This window comes from Agelaius phoeniceus, chromosome 12 (genome assembly GCF_051311805.1).
Source record: "Agelaius phoeniceus isolate bAgePho1 chromosome 12, bAgePho1.hap1, whole genome shotgun sequence".
In the NCBI taxonomy this organism is placed as follows: Eukaryota; Metazoa; Chordata; class Aves; order Passeriformes; family Icteridae; genus Agelaius; species Agelaius phoeniceus.
In genome coordinates, this window is record NC_135276.1 from 14,710,354 (window position 1) to 14,731,540 (window position 21,187).

General features: G+C 48.1%; 1 protein-coding gene across 2 annotated transcripts in view; it reads right to left on the bottom strand.

Moving 5' to 3' along the window:
* Positions 1-20,362, bottom strand: part of HYDIN (HYDIN axonemal central pair apparatus protein) — a 61,578-nt gene extending 41,216 nt beyond the window's left edge. For both annotated transcript variants that reach the window (XM_077185143.1, XM_077185142.1), the window contains exons 1-3: positions 20,244-20,362; positions 11,877-12,001; positions 831-1,021 (exon numbers count right to left, since the gene is read on the bottom strand). In XM_077185143.1, the coding sequence (XP_077041258.1) occupies positions 831-1,021; positions 11,877-12,001; positions 20,244-20,307 (380 nt within the window). In that variant the 5' untranslated portion in view covers positions 20,308-20,362. The remainder of the gene's footprint in view (positions 1-830; positions 1,022-11,876; positions 12,002-20,243) is intronic.
* Between the last annotated feature and the right edge of the window lie 825 nt (positions 20,363-21,187).

Sequence of the window (21,187 nt, forward strand, 5' to 3'; positions counted from 1 at the left end):
GAGCAGTGTGTTTGCTCAGGTGATCTCCAGAGGTTCCTTCCAAAAGTTATTCTGTGATTCTACTTTCTAAATAAGCCCAATTGTTTTTCACATGTTCCCCAAATTTCTCATATTTCCTATACACCTGTGCATATCCCAATGGGCAGATGGTAGATGAACAGGCATTAATAGGAGCTCAGCCTTTAAGAAAGTTCCCACTGAAGAATTAATGATGACATTTCAGCAAATATTTAACACAAAACAAAACAAGGAGCAGAAACACAGGAACTTTAGAGTACTTAAAAAAAAATCCAAGTGAAAGTGGGGGTGACTTAATTAGAATAAAAATGCTGCTTCTATTAAAAGATATAAATAATCTGCTTGAAATTTAAACTGGCTTTCAAAGGTGCACCATGAAACAGAAGAGATGACTGATGTCCTCAAATGACAAGGGAAATCAGATCAACTTTGACTAAAAGGAACAGCACAGCCTGTCCACAACACAGCTCACATGGGGCATCTCATGAGAGGACCACTGGAAAGCCACGTGCTGGTGGCCTCCCAGAGAACAGGTCTCTTTGGCTGACAGTGGTGAGAAACCATTTCAGAAGCTGCTTGTGCTCAGGAGGGTGCAAGCCAGCTACCAACATGTTCCAGCACCCTCCAGGAAATCTGAGAGAAACCTCTAAGGCTGCATCCTGCTTAAAACACCAGAAGCAACAGCAAACCCCACATGCCCTGCTCACTTCCAGCCAGGGCTGCAGGGCAGCAGCTCCGATGCTCTGGTTCCTTTTGTTGCTCTTTCCCAACTTTGTTATCACCCAAAGGTAACAAAAGCTGAGCTGCCTCACCTCTGGGTGCTCAGCTGGCAGTGAGCTGCCCTGCTTTCCAACCAGCAGAGTCTTCTGGGTGCTGCACTTGACCCGACAGACTGAGAAGTCCAGCTGGCCTGGGAGTCTGGGATGGCTGAGGCACCAGTGGCACAAATTGGCACAATGAACTCTTCCCTTTCAGTGATGCAGAGGAGCTGGTGGAAATAATCCTGCAGGAAAAGAAACTGTCTCAGCACAGGACATTTAAGTGCCATGCCCACAGCAGAAGAAAAACTGCTGTGGTCTATGACCCTAAGAGTAGCATTCAATAATTAATAGTACTTTGTCCCTCAATGACCTTTCATTCCAGTAGGATGACTTGGACAGGGCTGTTAACTTGCAAAGAAGAAACAACTCTATTGATTCAGCTGCTTTCACAGCAGAACCTGACAAAATTATCTGATACTTTGATTCTAAGGCACCAAAATAGAGTCATTTCAGAGAGCAGATTACAGCAATAACAGAACCTGCTTTGACCACCACTGCAGACTATTAAAGGCACCACCAAGAGTCCAGCTGTGCCACAACACTAACTCCAGTCCCAGCAATGCAGCAGTGTTGGTGGAGCTTGGCAGGGGGTGCTCTGGTACATTTTCCAAAGGACTTCACCACATGCACAATTCAACAGCCCATTTTTGGTGAAATACTTACCAAGCTGGAGATGGTAGCTGCTTTAATGCCAGGTGAGTGTGGGTACGTGTGTATTTCCCACCTCTTCCCACAGCATCATAGGGACAAGGCTGGGGACACACAGCCTTAAAAAGCCATCTGATCCATCTCCCCACACTGAACTGACTCAGCCCTAATGCCAGAATATTCTTGCTAATGTCTGACAAGTACTTAAATCAGTAAGAATTTCAGGCCTGCCCTCAGCAGCCTACTTCAGCTCTGCCCTGGACTTAAAGAGAGCTCTTGCCATGGGAGAATCTCAGAATTCCCTTACATCTAACCCCAGCTGCAGGGGACACAGCAATAACTTTGCTGCCTCTTTTGAATGGTTGATGCCTTAATCACCTCTCTCTTCCAAGATCTCTAGGAGTGACTTGGTGCCTGTATGGGCAAGGGTGGGATGGAACTGCAAACAGGAAACCCTCAGGCATCCCTACCAGAGCAAAGTAAACCCTGCTATTCCCAGTCACTGGCTTGTGCAGGAAAACAGCCAGACAGCCCCCTCCTCCAGCTGTCTGGCATTTAGCAATAGGAGGGTGAATCAAGTCACCAAAACCATTTCACTGCAGGGATGAGCAGATCAATCACCACATGCACAACCTGGCATTGCTGTGCTGGCAGCTTCACCTCAACCCTGCTGAAATCAGGGGTAGAGCTGCTGCTGTAGGGCCAGGAGCCATTGCCTCCAGCAGCTCCTGTATCGATGAGTTGATAAAAGCTCTGCCTCTTATCACTCACTTGCTGGCCTGATCTTTTCTCCTCAGTGCTTTCAACTCGTTGGATATTTTTATCATTGTTGAAACAGCAAGACAATTTGATTTAGGAATTGCACATAGCAGCAAACTCCCTTAACCAGAACTGACTCAGATTCTTCCACAGCTTCCTGCTCCCATACCCATCCTCTCCAAACCTGGAAAGGGACCTAAGGCTGCCAGAAGAGGCACAGACACACAGCTATTGCTTTAACCCAGCGCCTACCAACCACCTGCTCAGCAGCAGTTTAAAAATGACCCTAACAGCTGCAGTCACATCCAAGAGACAGTAAAATAATAAAAAAAGATTTTTTTTTTCCCTAGACATCTCAAGTATTCACACTTGAAATTGCGGAAGTGCTTTTGCTTCTCCTATTTGGAAGATAAAATACCAGGAAGGGAACAGCAGCAAACGACCTACAGGACTGAAGATCACATTTCAGGAGAGCGTTTCATCTTCAGCAGATCTTTCTGAATTAGCAATTTTGCACTCAATCTTGCAGCCTAAGCCCTCTAAAATAAAAGCTACGGGCAGCCCATGGGAATTTAAAGCACCTATTATCTGGGCACTTCACGTCCCTGACTGCTCAGATCCTCAGAAACTGCATTAGCAAATGGAGAATGCTATTTACGGTTTTTTGGTTGTTGTTATTTTGGCCACACTACTGTAACAAAGGCATTGTAAATCCAATTGAAAGCTGTGTGTCTTTTTAAGCCTCGGCATCTTCTATTCAGTTATCTCTCCCTTCCAGATGCCAGGTAGACTGAGGAGGATGCAAGGAGTTCAGATCAGTATGGGGATAAAGAGAAAAGAAACCTCAACTACTGGAGGTATCTGAGGGAAGTAAAAGGGAATTTTCAAGTCATTGTCATTGCTAAGAAGCAAGGGGATCAGCATCAATGTAAATAAGAGCCCAAGGAATAAATTCCTCCAAAAGCCAGCACAGGCAGCCATTCCCAGCTCTGCTGGTGGTGGTGGGCACTGGGACTGCAGGGGAAGGGAACTTCTCTGTGCCTGCCAAGGCAAGGCAGCAGCAAAGGGAATTTGGCCTCACAGAGGCAGGCATGACCTTGAGGAGAACACTGCCTCTCACCATGGCCATGCTCGTTGTGTGCTGAACCCTTTCCCAGGGATGCTGCAGCCAGAGCAAGGCTTACCCAGAGCATTTCAGAGTGTGCTGGCCCTTCAGCCCCACTCTGGCCTCCAAAGTGGGGCTCTGCACCAAAGTGGATGCAGTGTCAGGCCAAAAACAGGGAAAGCCAAGCAGAGAGCAGTGTGCTGGGCAGAGGCTGGCTGTCCCTGCTGTTGTGAACTCATGGTTCACTCAGCTTCAGAAAGCTGAATTTCCCTCCCTTGGGAGAAGAGAATTTCAAATTCTCCACTGCAGCACTGCCCTGTGTTATCAGGATACTAACTCTGGGACAAAACCCAGGGGTACAGCCAAAACGAGTTTAAAATCTTGCCTTTGCTTTGCAAACCCCAAGCAGACTGTTTAAAACCAGGTTTTTAAAGGCTGAGTGAGCAAGAGCATGCATCACTTCTATGCATTAGAGATTATTTAGACACAGCTTCAGGCTGCAGATTATCATGGAAATATAACTTCTGCCTTCAAACAACTCTTCTCTGAATTTCAAGGAAAATACAGATGATTCCTCTGCTCTTATTCCCTTTTGATAAGCAAAAAGTTACATGCTCTGGTCTTCCAAATACCACCCCTAGGCATTCAAATTAGTAGCCACCAAAACTAAGCCAATCTTTTGTCTCAGATGTTATTTCCTTGAATCATAGAATTGTTTCATTTGGAAAAGACCTTGAAAATCGTTAACTCCAACATTAACCCAGCACGGCTCTCAGGCCCTTTGCAGACTCAGGCCAACATTAATTGGTGTCACACATCAACCTTCATGCCTGCCCAGCACACCAGACTCAGATGTCAGTTATCCTGCATAAACAGTCCTAAATCCTTCACTGAATTCCCTGCAGCAGACAACTTGCAATGAAAAGAGCCTTGCAGCATGAGGTAATATAGTAAGGCAGGGAAAGCTCCCTGCTGAAGCCAGGATACCATACAGGCTGGAAAAAGGGCCATTAAAAGAGAGGAGAGACTGAAGGATGAGGAGAGCTCCACAGGAGAAGGGGTACCCCTGCTCCTGCCCCCTCAGCTACCAACTCACAGGAGTCTTTGAAAACATCCCAGTTCTCCAGGTTCATTCGATGCATTCATTTGCTTTCATCTTCTGTCCCTTTCCTCCCTGCAAGAGTCATCTTAAAAGTCTGTTTGGAATAACTTTGTGTGCTACAAAGGGCTGGACTGAATTTTAAAGGATTTAATTTCAGTAATGCAGTAACTCATTGTCCTGTCATCTTTCCTATTAATCAGTGAGCAACATTTCAGTCTCCACTGAGCATCAGGAATGAATTTTGCAAACCTTACAGATTGGACTTGTATTGCCTGAAAAATATTGTCTTCCTACAGTGTAAAGAACAAGAGGACAGAACAGAATAAGCTGTGCTACGATTTTATGTGCTTCCTGCTTCCTTCTTCCTTTCAGATAATCTATTAATAAGCCTGAAGGACACACAAATGTAAATATTCCTGTCTGTTGGGTATTTGCCAGTCAGTTCCATAATGGTTTCCAATTAGGCAGAGACTGTCAGACCACAATGCAAGGACACCAGGGTGGCACGAGAAACCCACACTGGGCAACTGGAGCCATAAAACAGGAATGTGTAAATCAGAAGCAGCAAGAGGAACTAATTGCAAACGTTGCCCAGCAGAAACATTAGCATTTCATATTTATAATGCAAGTGCCAATAAACAAAGAGACATGTCAGCTATTTATTTACTTTCTGACAGTCCAATTGTGTGATACGTTCCCAAATGACTGCAAGACAATAGGAAGCTGCTCATTTGTCAAGAAAGGGCAACATGGCACGTGGCATTTCAGCTACTAACAACTCACATGGTCCTTTTATTTAGAGCTCAGCCACAGTCTTGCCTTGAATCAGGAGTGACTTCACTGAAGTCAGACTTACCCCAGGGAAGAGCAGATTCAAAGCAAAAGAATTATATAAACCAACTGAAACATCCACAACCCTGGCACAGTGGTTTGTACCTGTAGCCCAGGTCACTGGGTCATCCATAATGCCTGTGGAGCATGGAGCAGCTGAGGCTGTTCAAAGAAGCACTCCTAAAGCCTTCCACAACTAAAACACAGATATTCTGCATGCCAGCAACTTCACACCCCAAGCAAGTGGCTTTTCAGAACCATTTCTCAAAGCCTGCCTCTTTGCTAAGGGGTTTTCAAGGTGCTCTGCACCTCCTGCCCGTGCTGTTTCGAGCTGAGCTGCAGCCCTTTGGTACTTCGCTGACTCGCACTCCATCAAGTACAAGACAAAATGTTCAATTTGCACAAAATTCTGATTCTGCAGTAAAAGTCCTCACATGCTCCTTGCTGAGCAGCTCACACCCCTCTCCTGATGCCCTACAAATCCCCTGCAAGGAGCCCAAAGCCCAGTTCAGCGAAATTGCTGGGGTGTCAGTGAAGCTGTGCAGAGAACCTTCCACTGGCAGAGCTCCCTGTGCCATGCACTCACCAGCTCAAGGGCAAGGCAAGGGACAGCATATGGGACATTAAGTGCCCTTGTGGGTTATCTCACCCTACTTCTATCTGTGGTGATATTCACATGTTGCTCTGCTGCCTCTCAACTCCAAGTGCAGCACTTTGCCCTTCACGGGTATCAATTTACCTCTTTCACCCTGAAAATGAGCACTAATTCATACTAATAAATCACATTTTAAAGGCACCAGTGTACTTTGCAAAGCCTACCTCAGTGATATGAAGCTCTTGTGCCACTTGAATAGTACAGAGAATTGCCCTAGGCCAGTATAATTTTTACTCTAAATTTTAACAGTGTTAAATAATTCCTCAGTCCTTCCTAAGGAACAAGGAGATAGAAACCTAAAGGGGAAATGTCCTGTGTTGCCTATATCCATGCTGCCTGAGGATAGGACAAAGTGTTAAACTAAGTCTAAACAGCAAAGGGAAGACAGGAAAACAGCTGCACCCAAAGAGATCCTGCACCTTTGCCTTGGTGCAGAAACATCAGCTGGCTCAAAGCTCCCCCCATCTTTGCCTCTCCAAACAATTCAGGTGAAGAATGGTGCTAAGAGATAGCAGGATGCTGGTGGAAAGAGTCAGCCTGCCTCTCTGGTTCCCTGCAAGGCTTCCTTCCTCCCGTATCTTAAATCCTCCTGTAATAACAAGCCTCTAGATAACAGCACTGAGATTAGAGTTGCCAGGGCCTCAGCACTGATGTTCAAACCCCCAAGCAAAAGCACAGCATGTTTGGCATAGAGCAGCTGAGAGCTGCCAGAGCAACGAGTGACACTCGTGAAGACCCAGCCACAGCGGTGTCGCTGCCACAGGTTGTGCCTGCCCTCCACAAGCTCTTGCAGGCAGGTGTCCAAGCCACCTGCAGCTCAGCAAGCTCCTGCTGACTAAGGGCAGGTGGAGCTCAGTGTGCCTGGGCCAGGCTGGCTCCCTGCCACGGGCACAGCCCCTCCTCTGCCCCGGTCTCACAGCTGGGTCCTGGGCAGGCCGGTGTCCTCAGGGGCAGCGCGGCTGCAAGGCTGGAGAGCACAGGGGGTGAATTCCACATCACCTTTGCTTCAGTCCAGGGTGAGGCAGGGAAGTGAATCCCATCTGCCTGGGCAGAGCAGCTCAGCCAGAGGCAGTGGGGCAGTGCCTGGTGGGAAGGAGGTGCTGAACAGGTCAGACACCTGCAGTAGCATGGAGACAGAGCACCTGAATAAGTCATCCCCATATTCTACAAGCCTCAAGAACCTGCTTGCTTCTGCCTTCTCATGGCCATACAGCTGTGCTCCAGAGAGGGAATGTGCTGCTGAAGGCAAAACAGCACTTGTTATCCTGGGGGAAGGAAGAAATTCCCTTCTAACACTGAGTTTGAGTGGGGTAGTCCAGCTGTGGGGATACAGTCATGTGGCAGAGGAGCAAGAGAAGGAGACCAGACACTGTGGTCCTACTGGAAGTAAAAGAAACCTGAAGAGCAAAAATAAAAAACCAGCAAGACAGAGAGACAACCCCCACAATAAGGAGATGGCACAGAGAATTTAAATGGGCTGTAAAGAAGCAAGGGAGAAGCACAAAAAATTACCAGGAAAGGTTGAAGCAGAAGATGAGAGCAGTCAACTTGCCAAAGTGATGGAAAACCACATGACATCCCAGGCTGTGCCTATCAATTATGGGCTTCAAAGGCATTCTCTGCCTGGAGAAACATGACCAGCACTGACTCACAGTGTGGTTTCATTACTAAAAGCCAATCTTGGCTCCCCAGGGGCTCTTGCTGCCTGGTGATTGTGGCCAGGCAGCTGCCAGCACAGGCAAGCTGGACTGCTGGGCATTCCCTCCTGCACCCAGGAGGCCCTGCAGGCATCCTGCTGCCAGGTTCTGCCCTCTGGAATACACACACACAGCAAAAACGCATTTTCCAGCACATAGACATAAATTTCTAAGCACCAAATCACATCTCACAAAGTCTAAAACAAGTGATTTTGACTGACAGGCAGCTTCACTAATAAACAACAAACTCCCATGAGGCTTGGAAAAAAATGGTTTGTTCTGCACCACCCATCCAAGCCTGATAATCCATAGCCAAGGCAGTCCTGAACTCTCCAAATTCCATCTGGGGACAACAATACCTTGAGGCAGTGAGTTCCAGGGGCTAACTTCACACTGAAGGTAAACATTTTGGTCAGCAAGACCCCTGGAAGATGAATGCACATGGCTAAGTTCCTCAGCAAAAGTCACCCAGGATGTTTCTGAGGGTGGCAGGAAGCAGCTAGAAGACAGAAAAGCAATTTGACAGCAAACAGGTGAAAAACTTCTATACTTGAATAATTACAGAGCCTCTGTTTGGAAAACACTTGGCTGTTAGCTGGATTTTTATGGAGCAGACCACCTCAGTTACTGTCTAAGTCAGTGTGACTCAGAGGAATCTGGTGAGAAACCTTGGAGACAGAACACAATGTTGCTTTTCTCCAGGACATTACTAAAGGCCAACAAAATTAGAATACAATAACGTCTCTTGGGATTATCATCTCTGTCTTTATGCACTTAAATACTCCAAGTATTTTCCTCAGATTATACTTTTACACCAGTGCTTCCAATGGCTGAAGTCTTACTAGCTTCAAAATTAATTATTTTGAAATTAACAGCTCACACATTTGTATGCCCCCTTTCAGGGCATACAAATCCCAAGATGCAGCTGTACAAGTTCATTATTTTTTACTGAGAGTGGTAGAAATGGTAATGCAGATGTCCTTTTCCACTTGAGGAAGGATGAGCAGAACACATTCACTGTTTGTCTGTTGGCTTGTACTTGGCAAAGACAAACAAACATTTTCGTGTGCTGCATGGATACTGGAGCAGCTGAAGCCAAAAGGCTCAATAGGAACAGAGAAACTGAGGAAATTTGAATCAGCAGAGGAAACCTGCAGCAGAAGTGCCAGAATCAGTGCAGACCCCACCAGTGGAATCACTTGGGCATGGACATCCATGCTGCACCTTTCAATATTCCCAAGCTCAGTGCCAGAGCAGGAATGATGCAGTACTCTCCAGGGATAACTGAGGCTCCAGAACTGCATCCTTCCTTGCCCAGGGGTCTCCCCTTTGCAGCCATGTCCCTGTTGAAACCTTTTAAACCAGGATACATTTGGACTTCTCTTGTTATTCCTCCACCTGTCTTATGCCCCAACAGCTTTTTTTGGCCACTTGTTTGTTTCTCCCAACAGGTAGATTTGGGGAAGGGGTTAATTCTCCTGCTCCTATCACTCTTCCATCTTCCCATCCTGCCTTTCTCTCATGCACACATCTTACTCTTCAACACCACCTCTAATTACACTGCTCTTTTTCTGGCCTTTCTCTACTTCCACTACATTTTGCTGTTAGTTATCAAGAGAAATCCTTGTGTCTAAGAAAGTGCTTTGGGAGAAAAGCTTGAACTCTGCTCCTTTCCTCTCTCCTGTCTCTTCCTACCAGCTTGCTCTTGGCACAAGTGCCCTTTGAGAAAATGTTCCCCTGACTGAAATTCGAAAGGTCTCAGTTTTCCTCTTTACAGTGGAACACAACTGCTGACACTTTTCAACTTTTCCCTTCTCAACTTTCTTGGGAAATTGCAAAACAATTGCAATTTTTTCAAGCAAAGGTAGAGACCTTCAAGAACACATTGCTCTGGGGGTACTGTGGTTCTCCAAAGGGAAAGCAGAACATTACCTTGCCTTTGGAAAACCTGAGCAGAGGTGAATTAAGCTTAGCAGGAGCCTGAAATGGCACCTAAAGGCCTCCCACTGCTTCTGCTAAATCAGCCCAATTCCAGGGCTGTTTCAAAACACATTTCCTGCAGTGCCAATGCCACTAATTATAACTAATTCCAGAATAAAGTGTACAGGAAACTCAACACCTGAGCTCTAAGTGCAGGTTGCACAGAGGCAGCTAAATAAGCTTAGGGAGGCAGAGAATCCTGCCAGGAACCAAGATTAACCAAGGAACCACAGGGCATGGTGCACACTCGAGGTAAAGCATGAGGGCAAGTAAGAACTGTACCCCTCACAACATTGCCATCAACCCAGGGCTTTCAGGGGAAAGAAAGGGGCTAGAAAAGGTCCTTTGGGTTGGATACCACCAACATATGGCCAAAATCAGGGGAGAATCCCCAGGGAAGAAGATTTCCACCATCCTGCAGAACCAAGGTGCTGAGACGTTTCACTGTGGATGTGCTGCAGCAGGTAACTTGCTGTGCTGGAGCCCACTGGAATTACCTCCACTCTCTCCTTCCTGCACAGTGTTACACCCCCACATCCCAGCACTCACCTTGTCCCTGCTCCTCAGAGCCAGTGGCACTTCACAGACCTCAGCTGTGAAACATCACCTCTGGTGGGCAAGGCTGAGGTGAGCTGTGCTCCAGGCCAGCTGCTGAGAGCTGGAGAGGCCACAGAGAGCAGGGAGAGGTTCAGGTGCTGGGAGGAGGATTCTGCACTGATCCCCAGGGCAGTACAGCCTCTGGGTGAGTACATCTGCCCAGCTCACACTGGGCAAACAGCGGCTCTTCCACCTCTGCCCTGGACTGATCAAAAGCTGCTGGACCACACTGAGCAGGCTCAAGCCAAGCTGCTCTTTTTGCAGGGGTTTCTCCAGGTTTCCTTCTCCAAAATCCCAGGCAGCGCTTACCTCTAGCAGAGCCATGTGCTAATGGTGTCACAGAGATCCAGGACAGTGACTGACAGAGCCCTGAGTACTTCTGGAGCAAGTGAAACCCCAGAACTTACATCAGGCTCCATGGGAAACAATTTTGGGATGACCTTTACTCTGAGATAGAGTCCCACACAAGTCCAAATACTTCTTTTTGTGTGATGCTTAGACACCAGAAAGAAAAGAACCATACCAGAGGAGGTAAGGAGAAACAGAAAGTAATACAGCACTTAGGAAAAAGACAAACGAGCTGAATGCTGGATGGGGATAAAGCTCAGCTCTTTTCTCAGCAGTTCTGGGCAACCTGAGTAAGACTGGAGTTGGTATCTCCTTTATCCATGAGCTTAAAATGGCTGCTTTCTTGTAATCTATTATTGGTGTTGTATTTAATTCCATTGCAGAGGCATGTCTGGAGCAATACCACAGCAAATGCTCACTGAGCAGAGACATTACTTTGACAAAACCCCTCCCTGCTTTTGCCTCCCCTCTCCAGCTGCCCTGTTCCACTCAGAACACACAGGCAGGACTCCTGCATCTCCACAGGGTCACAGCTGGCTGAAGTGAGGAGCTGCAGCTCACTGCCAGCTATTTGTGCATCTGTGTGAGGCATTCCCAGCCTCCTGTGCCATCCAGGGCAATCCTTAACCAGTTTGTTACAGCTCTCTTGCTGACAATTTCAGCAGCCTATCTCAGCCATCTTTTAGGCTGAGCCTCTAAAAAAGCAGCTTTAACCACCCCTCAGCAAACAGTGATCCAGGTCAAGCACATCCACTCCCCTCTGCCCAGGGTGAGCTCCCTGCACATCTGGCAGCCTGCAAAATCTAACGCCCCATCAGGGTTATACACATTGTTCCTGACGCTTTCATGCAATTAGTTTTGTTAAATCAGAGTAATCACCACAGGCCCTCAGCCTCCAAAGGCCAATGCTGCCACTGTGGAGGGAACCCTTGCACCCTAAGGCATTTGAGAGTGACCACACCAAAGCAAGAGGTGGCCATTTCAGCAGAAGAATGGAGAATGGCAATCTCATTCCCTTGTGTCCTCCCCCAGCCCTCTCTCATTAGGGATGACAGTTACACTCCAGAAAAGCCCACCAGCTTCAGCAGAGGTTATTTGTGTTGACTTAGCACAAATCAGGGCTCCAATGTCTCGCTGGGGAGAAATGCTTTGCCTTTCCCCCAGCAGAAGGAACTCCACCACCAGCAGCAGTTTGAAGTGACAGCAGCACCTGGACACTGAGGTATTTCAATGAGCTGGAGGGAAGCCTGTCACAAGCACACACCCTCTTCAAATGTCACATCAAACAGCAAGGAAAAGGGCAGGGAAAGGCTACCTTGTAATGGAGGTCTTGCTCTTGTCTTGAAGCTGGACAACCTGGGGCAGATTCATCTCCTGAGTGCTGGCCAGCCTCTGCTTGATGGTGAGAGACATCTCCTTCTGAAAGGCAGAGGGAGTCAGCTGAAAGGCAAAAAAAAAAAAAAAAGGCATGAGACTCAGAAATACCCTTGTTCAAAAAGGCTTTTCTTGTTCAAGTGCCAGTGATGAATAATTTGTGATCACAGCCACTAGGACAGTTCTGGAAGCCCTGGAAGTTACCTGCTGAAATATTTAACATCAGTAAATTAATGATATAGAGCAGAATGCACATGCTGTAGCCACGTGGCTCTGCCCCATTAGCTTCTCTGTGATTTGATGTGACATGTTTGGGGATTTCTGCTCTTTGGGCATTTGTTTCCTCTTTAGTTTCACTGGATTGAGCTGGTGACCTTTGCAGAGAGTGGGGAGGAGTTGTCAGAACTCCCCTAACCCCATCCTTGCCCAGCACTCACAGCCCACCATGTGGGGATGTCACTGCTGGGTGAGCCCAGGGAGGCAGGAAAGCAGCTCCGTGCCAAGGCTGCAGTGCACAGCAATGGGGCCAAGCTTCAGTGCTCTCTTTTTAATTAGCATTTGTTTTCTCTGTCTGGCCTCACAGACCCTCCCCAGAACACAGAGATCTCCTGACAGAGCCCCAGCACCAGAACATCTCCAGTCAATGAGCTCCAGTCAGCAAAGGGGCGTTTGTGGGTGGGGAGGGGGAATTGCCCTGACCCCACTGCTGGGCTGGATCTGTGCTCCCACAGGAGATGGGACAGAGGAGCTGGTTTGGAACCTGCTCTAGCTGGGACCAGCCCTGTCTCTCAGAGCTCCAGGCAGAGTTTGAGCTGCCCTGCACATGCCAGGTGCCCAAGGCAGGTTGGTGAGAGCAACACAGGTGAGTGTCCAGCCTGACAGAAGGAATTAGTGCCACACAAAGGGGATGGAGAGCAGCACACCCTCATGGTTCAGCTGGACATTGGTTTAACTTGGCTCCAGCCCCTTCACTGGCTTCATTGCCCTTCTCTGTACTTGCTCCAGCACCTCAATGTCTTTCCTGAATGAGGAGCCCAGAATTGGACACAGGACTCTGGCCTGTTGAGAAGTGCAAACAGATTTGATGTGATAATTTCACCAAACTCCAGGGGAACATTCACTGGGTACCTTTGTGCACACAGATACAGATGTGCACATCTCTGTGCCTCTGTGTGGGAACTGGCCATTGTCTATGTGCTAAGTTACAGAATGAGCCCTGACAACAAACTCTGCTGGGTCACTGAGGAGACCTGCTCAGAAGGTTCTTTAACACTGGTGTCTCCAGGCTGTGGCATCCTTCAGAACTGGAGAACACAAGGCCTCCCCACCTTGCTTCCCATGGGCCACCAAGACACACCAGAGCCTGCTGGCATTTCTCACCTTTCCCTCCACTGCTTCTCCCATGACTATTGGAACCCTATTTACTGTAATTATTAACCAAATTCTTACTAATATCCAAGCTGTCTTTAATAACTCTTCAGAATATTCTCAGGAATTCAATTCCCACCAAAAGAATCTTCTTTTTGTGAGTACAGAAGGAAGGTGAACATCACTTGGCTGATTAATTTTTCAAGAGCAGCTGACCTGATGTGACTGAGTCTGGCCCTGCTGAGGACTCAGTGTTATGAACAACCTCAAACCCAGGGACGCTGCTGCCCCCCGTGCAGACAAAACCAGAGCACTTCCCTGCATTGCAAACCAAGTGTCCACCCTTTCTGCAAGAATGTCTCTAACTAATGGAGCAGAGAGTTCAAGATTCTGATTAACAACTAGAGTTTCTCAAGGCTAATTTGGTTAAGTTACAAAAATTATCCAACAAATATGACTCCTTCCAGGCGTGAAATTACCACACTGCCCAAGAGCATTTCTCCATGGAGAATGAGGGTCCTAATTTTCATTTAGTAACATCCAAATTCAAGGCTTCCTATAGGCATTAGAAGTTGTAACAGCATAAATAAAAGCATGAAACCATTAAAGGAACATGAGCAATTCGTTCAAACAGAAATGCAACATATGGGAAAGCAGGGCCACTTCAGACTTGATCCTGGTGGCAGTTCTCCTCTAGCATCCTTATCTTACAAGGAGCACAGGTAAACAGGGTCATTCCTTTTCCCAACCACCTCCCTTTGTGTCACACAAAGTGGGTGTACAAGAAAGGGCAAGAAGAAAAGAAAACCCAAAAGGTGGTTTCAAGCATGGAAAAGACTCAAACATTGTCAACATTTACTAAGCACTGTAGACCTGAAATAATGTCCCTTCCCTTTCTAGCAAACTGGACCAAGGAACATTTGCCCTCTTCTTATTTTCAGAGACTTGGGAGACCAGCCCTAAACTAAAATTATTTGCATCCTGACCGTAAGTAAAATCTCTGATTATATTCTCTCATGCTTCCTTCTCTTCCATATATATTTTTATTGCTTTATACAACAAGACATTGTCTACACAAAGAGGACTATTTCCTTTCCCTCAAGTTTTATCCACCCCCACAAGCAACTCTGTAACTCCATTCCTTTATTCTCAAAGCAGGTACAGCATGATACACATAATCCACAAGGCTGCTGTTTCCTTTTGTTCTTACATGAAACATGAGGGCAGAGCCCTGTCTTATGGATACCAGGACATGCTGCAGCAAGAACTGGGATTTAAGCCTGGAAATAACTATTTTTCAAGAGAGAAATCTAATAATACATTAATCTGGATTTCAGTGATTTATTACAGGGTCTTGAGAATAACTGGATTATTTGTTCCAATTTTCTAACTGCAATTTCATTTCACTTGAAATGAAGCCTGTCCATCATGCCCACAGTGCTCATTTCCAGATAGTTTCTACTCTCCACACCCCCCGCCCAGTCTAGCAGCTTCCCCTACCCTCCAGCCCTGGAGAGAAGCTCTTCCCTACCCCATAGTTCCACTTCCCTAAAGCCTCCATGGGTCAGTCTCCCAGACCTGTGGAAAAGAAGCAGAACTAAGAAATCAGCCTGATCTCCCTGCAGGGATAGAATGAAACACCAGCCACAACCCAGCACAGCTCCTGTCCCATGAGGGGAGATCTCCATGCTCCCCACCTCAGCTCTGTGATGCTCAGCAGGATTGAATTGGGTTCCTGGTCTAAGGATCAGTCTGGGTAGGTAAATGGGTTATAAAATTGCAGTGCAGCTTGCAGTGATGGAAGGGACTTCTTGCTTAGCTGTGGATGCTGGAATAGAGGGAGAATTGAGGAGGCTGAATCTGGGATGTCCTTGGTGATCTTCAGCTTGGCCCACTCTTCTGATAGACCTGGGGTTCCTGAGACATGTCAGGAATTGTACCCCAGCCCTGGGCATATTTTTCTCTGCTGTTCTAGGTGGCACAGCTGGTTCCTGTGACTGCAGCAGCATTACAAAGTGCACCTCAGAGTGGCATTTGCTCCACAAGCTTCAGGTAAATTAATTTTAGGCACTGCAGACAAGCCCATCACATCTTTGCTTAAGGAGTAAAGAAGAACTTTCCACACTGAAGCAAGAATTTAATTTGTATTTTGGTCACCCAGGGAGGACCCTGACCATATCAATGCAAAGGGCAGCAGGCAAATCTCTGTGTTGCCACAGCTCTGACAATGCCTTTGGGGGTGTCCTTTGGTGTTGCACCTGGTGAATACCCTCTGATGAGCTTGTTCCAATCAACCAGGCCCACATTTACACACACAGCAGCCAAGGACACCCAACTGGCAAGAGCATCTCTGCTGTCAGGTAGCTTCATGCATTTTTGGCACAACAGATGCTATAAACAAAAGCTTCTCAGGAGACTCTAGGCCACAGGCAAACCCAATCCTCACATCTGCTTGGCAGGGAGCAAGGAACCCTCCATTTGGAAACCAACATTCATTATTTAGGAATTTACAATCCAGTCAGGGAGGATCTGAGCTCTGAAAAATAGCTGGCTCTGCAGCTAGCCAGCCTGTGGAGACTGACTCCAAAACATCTCCTGGACAATGTCCAGTGTAAGCAAAGCTCAGTGTAAACTGGAGAGTTGGGGCAAATAAACCTCACCCTGTGACACCCTTGTGCACTCAAGACACCAAGGCAGAAGTGCAGGGGAAGCTGAATGGTGGGGGATGCTTCCTGCTCAGGAGGCAGAGCTTAGAGACACAGGTCAAGGTGAGGCCATCAAATCTCTTTCACCTGGTCTGAGATGCACTCACAGGGCTGCTGCCTCCTTGTGCTCCTTCCCACAGCTCCTCAGAACCAGCCTCAGAGGCTCTCACCTGCTCAGCACAGGAGTGAATTCTGCTGCAGGCAAAGAGCACAGCTGCAGCCAGATTTCATGCTCAGAGAACTTGCCAGAGAAGCCTCAGGTGCTTAGCAAAGGAAACTGCTGGAAAGGATATCCATGGAATTGCATGGTAGAAATGATATGAAACCCACACAGTGCCAAACGTGATGCTGGCACCTCAGCCCACTCTCCAACTCAACAGCCCTGCTCTCACACCCAGCTGTGTCCCTGCTACTGAACTCACCATGTGCTTTTCCAGCCCAAACCTTCCTCCCCTGCCAGGCAGATGGAGGGGACCCAAGCCATGACCCAGCTTGCCAGCCCAGACAATGTCATTTCTACATCTCCCAGACTGCTGCAAGGAGAATGCAAGGGAGAAAAAGCCTGATCTGCAGGCTGGCACCTTGGATGCTCAAGAGCTCAGGAAAAGCCTTGGCTGGGGAGCTCTGCTCCCTGGATGACAGAGTCTTTTAGCTAATGACTATTTAATGTGCAATGCATAAGCAGTATCTGGAGGGGGAAAAAAAGGACAAGAACCATCTTTAAAGTGAAGGAAAGATTTGTTTCATGCTGTGGGCTCACAGCTACTACTGAGACTCCTTGCTCCAGGCAAGGCAGAAAAAAAGGGTCTGTACAGGACCTGCACCCTGCTCCCAGCTGAGCTGTTTTGACCATGACCTGTACTGGATAAATAAAAGCACCTTCACATCTTCCCTTTAGGGCAGCAATAAGAACCTCTGAACACTGCCTGGCTCATGAGCAGTCCCCTCCATTCTGCTGACATGCAGGGATTTGTTAATGCACCTTTCAGCTGCATCCCCAAGATGGAACATGGGACATTCCCAGCATCCCTAAACCCATCCACTCCCTTTCTGAGCCATCCCTTCACTTCTGCAGCATCAACTCTCAGTGCACAGCACAGGCTGCACAGTGCTCACATCCTGACCAGCTGCTCCACCTGTCAGGACATGGAGAGGTTGGGCATTGGCTGAGGTCTTGCAATGCTTCTGTAAACCTCAATCCCAACCAAGAGGGTTCAATCTTAGACTTCCAAAGCTTCTCAATCAAAGTGAATATGTGTTCATGCCCAGTTCTCACAAAGGAGTTTCAGTCTCTGGAATACCATGGGTATTAACTCAATTCAGAGACACCAAACTGGAGCCGGGGACCCAGCCAGAAGCAGAAGCAGGAATACAACCACTGAGCCTGCCCTTGGCTGCCTCCAGCATCAAACCTGCTCCTCCAGCACACACACACAAATACTGGCTGCCAGAAAAGTAAATATTCCGTGTTTACTGGATTGCTGCTCTAATACTACAGCACTGGGTGTAACCCCAAGGTGTTACAGAACAAGCCTTAACTTCACTGATTGTTTCCTACCCTTCAGGTATGGGGTATGTCTGGAGACCCTGCTATGAGTAATTTTCACCCCCCTGCAGCAGCCTAGCCTTTTTATTTTCTCTAACTGCATACAGGAGTCTCCACTCAGCTCTGCTCCCAAGCTTTCCCTCCTGGTGCCAGACAACCTGGGCACCAAAAGCCACCCTCCCTCCAGAGAAGGGATGCAGCCCCTGGCACCCCAGCACAGGGGAGGTCACCAGCATCCCCCACTTTGCCCACTCTGCAGGGGCACACTCACACACTGGATCCCTGAGGCAGCCAGGCTGTGGCTCTCCTTCAGGAGCAGCAGGGCTTCCCAGCCAGCCCCAGCACCCCCATGGCAACAGCAGGGATGTCCACAGGGGAGGAGGCAGTGGGGGTTTCCAGAGACCACAGCAGCCTTGACAGCAGCGGGACAAAGGAATGCCCAGCACCCATCTGGAGCTGCTGTGCTGCCCCTGCCCCAGGGCAGCAGGAACCAGCTGCACTGCCCACATCTGCAGGACACTGGTGATGCCTGGCTGGCAGTGCCTTGTCTCAAATGTAGCAGCAGCTCAGGGGCAGCACACAGTGAACACAGCAAACACAGAGTGAAACTGCCTCCAACGCTCCTGCAAGAACTGCAGCACCTCCAAGGAAGCAGAGAGGGGACACATTTGCCCACAGCCCAGCACAAAAGCAAGTCAGGCACCTCAGCATTTCAGAACAGCTACCCTTATCTGTCCTAACAGGGTGTGATCAGACCAGGCTCCAAACTCTGCTCTTTTACAGGCACAGGTGACTGTTAGTTTGTGCAGGGAGTTGAAATCCTTCCTCCATCCCCTGGGAAAGGCTCTTTGCATAGCTCTTCTCCTCCTGCAGAAGCAAATGAGCATACAGCCAAGGGCAACAGGCAGGCATGTTGCATTTTTAACCTCCCCTTTGCTGCAGTGCTGGAAGGACACAGGGCAGCATCCCCCAACAAACCCAAGTGCAGCCTCTGAGATGAGACCTCAGAGCACAGGCACACTCTGGCTGCTGAGCACCAAAACCAGAGACCTTGGGGGGTTGCAAGAGGCACATCAGAAACATCTCTCCTGGCATCACTGCTGCACTCACCAGATCAAGGCAGAGTTAACTGGACACTTTTGGTGCCTTGCAGAGTACACAGAGCTGCTGCAAAGGCTGCAATGAGGTTCCAGAGAGAAGAGGAAAGTGCTGGCAGACAGCTCACAGGATGGAAGAGGTGCAGATGGGAGCATTCCCTACCTCCCTTTTAACCCATGAAGTGCTCACTTCAAGAAAGGACTGCAATGCTCAATCACTTTGAGTGTTATCAAAATTTTTACATTCCCTACTGAATAATTGCACTGAGATCACTTACCCAGCTGCAACCTTAAGAAGGTCCAGTCATGAAGTTCTAAACAAGCAGCCCACAGCCCCTTTTGTTCCAAAGAGGGTTCATATTAGTTTTCTTCTGAGAAAGAAGGAAAATTATGTTGGGTCCTTTTAGCCATTTTTCCCCTGCGTTACTCTGAGCAATACAATCACCCATTGCAAGGGAGAACATAGATTTATTTTTTTGGTAGCACAGACCTCAACACACAGCCTTGGGTTTATCTTCTTCCTTTTTTATCCCCATGCTGGGAATCAATTTGTTAGTTTGTGCAGGGAGCTGAAACCATTTTTCCTCATTTTTTACTTCATTTGCATCTCACTTTCAAACCCTGCAATGCTTCTTTAGTCTTTTCTAAATCAAGGCACTATTTCAAATTCCTGCCTTTTAGAGACCCTGACATTAGCTGTGTAGTTAACTAATTTGAAAAGAATAGATTGTATTATCTTCACTGCCTCTTGAAAGAAAGCAAAACCCTTGACCCCAACAAGTGTAATGCCTCCTGCGTTTTCTTTTTCTTTAGTTTAATCCAGCCAGCTGTCATTATGTCAATGCAAAAGAAAATTTACAAGCCCAAGCCTCCAGAAGCTGACCACAGTTCAAGGGGAATCTCTGACATGGAGGTTGGGAAGGGCAGAAGCCAAGGCTGTGCCTGCCAGGAGACAGTGCCTTGGAAAGATGGGTGAGCTTTGGATGGAGGCTCAAGCCTGACTCAGCAAAGCTCAGGAGCTCAGCCTCAACCAAAAAAAGGGAGAGATGTCAAGGGTGACAGTATCTGTGCAGTTACAAGGAGATTCAGTAGTTGTTCCTGGGGCTGCCACTACCTAAATCTGAACTGCCTTGGCATCCTGTTTCCTGGCAGATAAAAACCATCTGAGACAGAATCAGGCATCAGCAGCAGCATCACCCTGCAGGAGCAGGGCTTGGTGGTGCTTCCCAGTGACAGGGGCAGAGCAGGGCTCAGCGTCTCCCCCCTCACACCCAGCTCTCCTCTGCCAGCAGGGTCCTGCCAGGGCATTCTCCACCCCACCCACCAGCACAGGGCATCCCAGGCTCTCCTCTGCTCCAGCCAAGACACAGAACAGCCTGCAAGCCCAGGCACACAGCAGCTCTCTGGAAATGCCCATCTCATGCCACTAAAACCATGGCAACACCTCAGAACCCAGCACTAGCATCCCACAGCCAGCCCCAAGCACCACCCCAAATGCCACAGACAGTCCTCCAGCTTCTCCAGGCTAAGGAAAACCTGTGCTTAACCAGATCCACAACAACTTGGCTGGCACTTGCAGCTTCTGGCATCACCTGGCAGCTCTGTTTGCTGTTGGATGGGTTTCCTTGGCTCCTGGCTTTGCAGCAAGTCAGTCATCCCCAGCCCAGCACGTCTGGTGCTTCTGCAGGGCCCTTCCAAACACCAACAGCTGGCTCTGTGATGGGAAGAAAGGGAGAGAAAGATTAGAAAACACAACAGTTTTAAGTGGGACACAGGGCAGGGACAAATGCAGCCCGTGACATGCGTTTCAACCTGAACCCACAGGAGCACCCGGCATGATTAGAGCAGCTACAAAGCACCAGGCTGTTCAGAAGCAGCACCGTGAAAGGAGTAGCTTGTTTTATTTATCACTTGAGAAGCACCAAAGGAAGAAGCTGCTGTCCTTGCTGCTGCCTGCCAGCTGGTGCAGCTCCCTGCAGCACACAGGGCTGTGCTGAGAGGTGCTGGGGCAGCCTGCAGGCACCAGCACTGCTGCCCAAGGAACTTACCACCTGCAGCAGGCACCAGGAAGAGAAATCAAAGCCAAACGTGGCTTTTCTTGCACTGGGCAGTTGCCTTCACAGGTCCAGTACAGCCACACAGCAGCCACAATTGCAGAGTTTGAACTCAAGCAAAATCCTGAAGCACTTGGCTGGATTGCTTAAGGAGGGGCTACTGGATTGCCTTTGGCTTAGCCAAATATTTGACTGCATTTGTATCCAAATGTCTTCTGCTTAAAAGATTGGGAGTTTTGCTAAAAAACAGCCATGCAGAAGCCATTCTGGGCTGGAACGTGAGCCAGGGCTTTCTGATTTTTAAACAAAGCACCTGGTACATCCCCTAGAAAAGCCTCTGCTCTCTGCCCTGGAGGTACTGTCAGACTCCACAGATTTTATCTGATCGAGGTCTCCATGCTGACTCCCATTGTGTCATACACTGGCAGTGGGAGCAGAGGGACAAATTGTAATTGTCCAAGTTGAACTGTTAAACAAGCTCC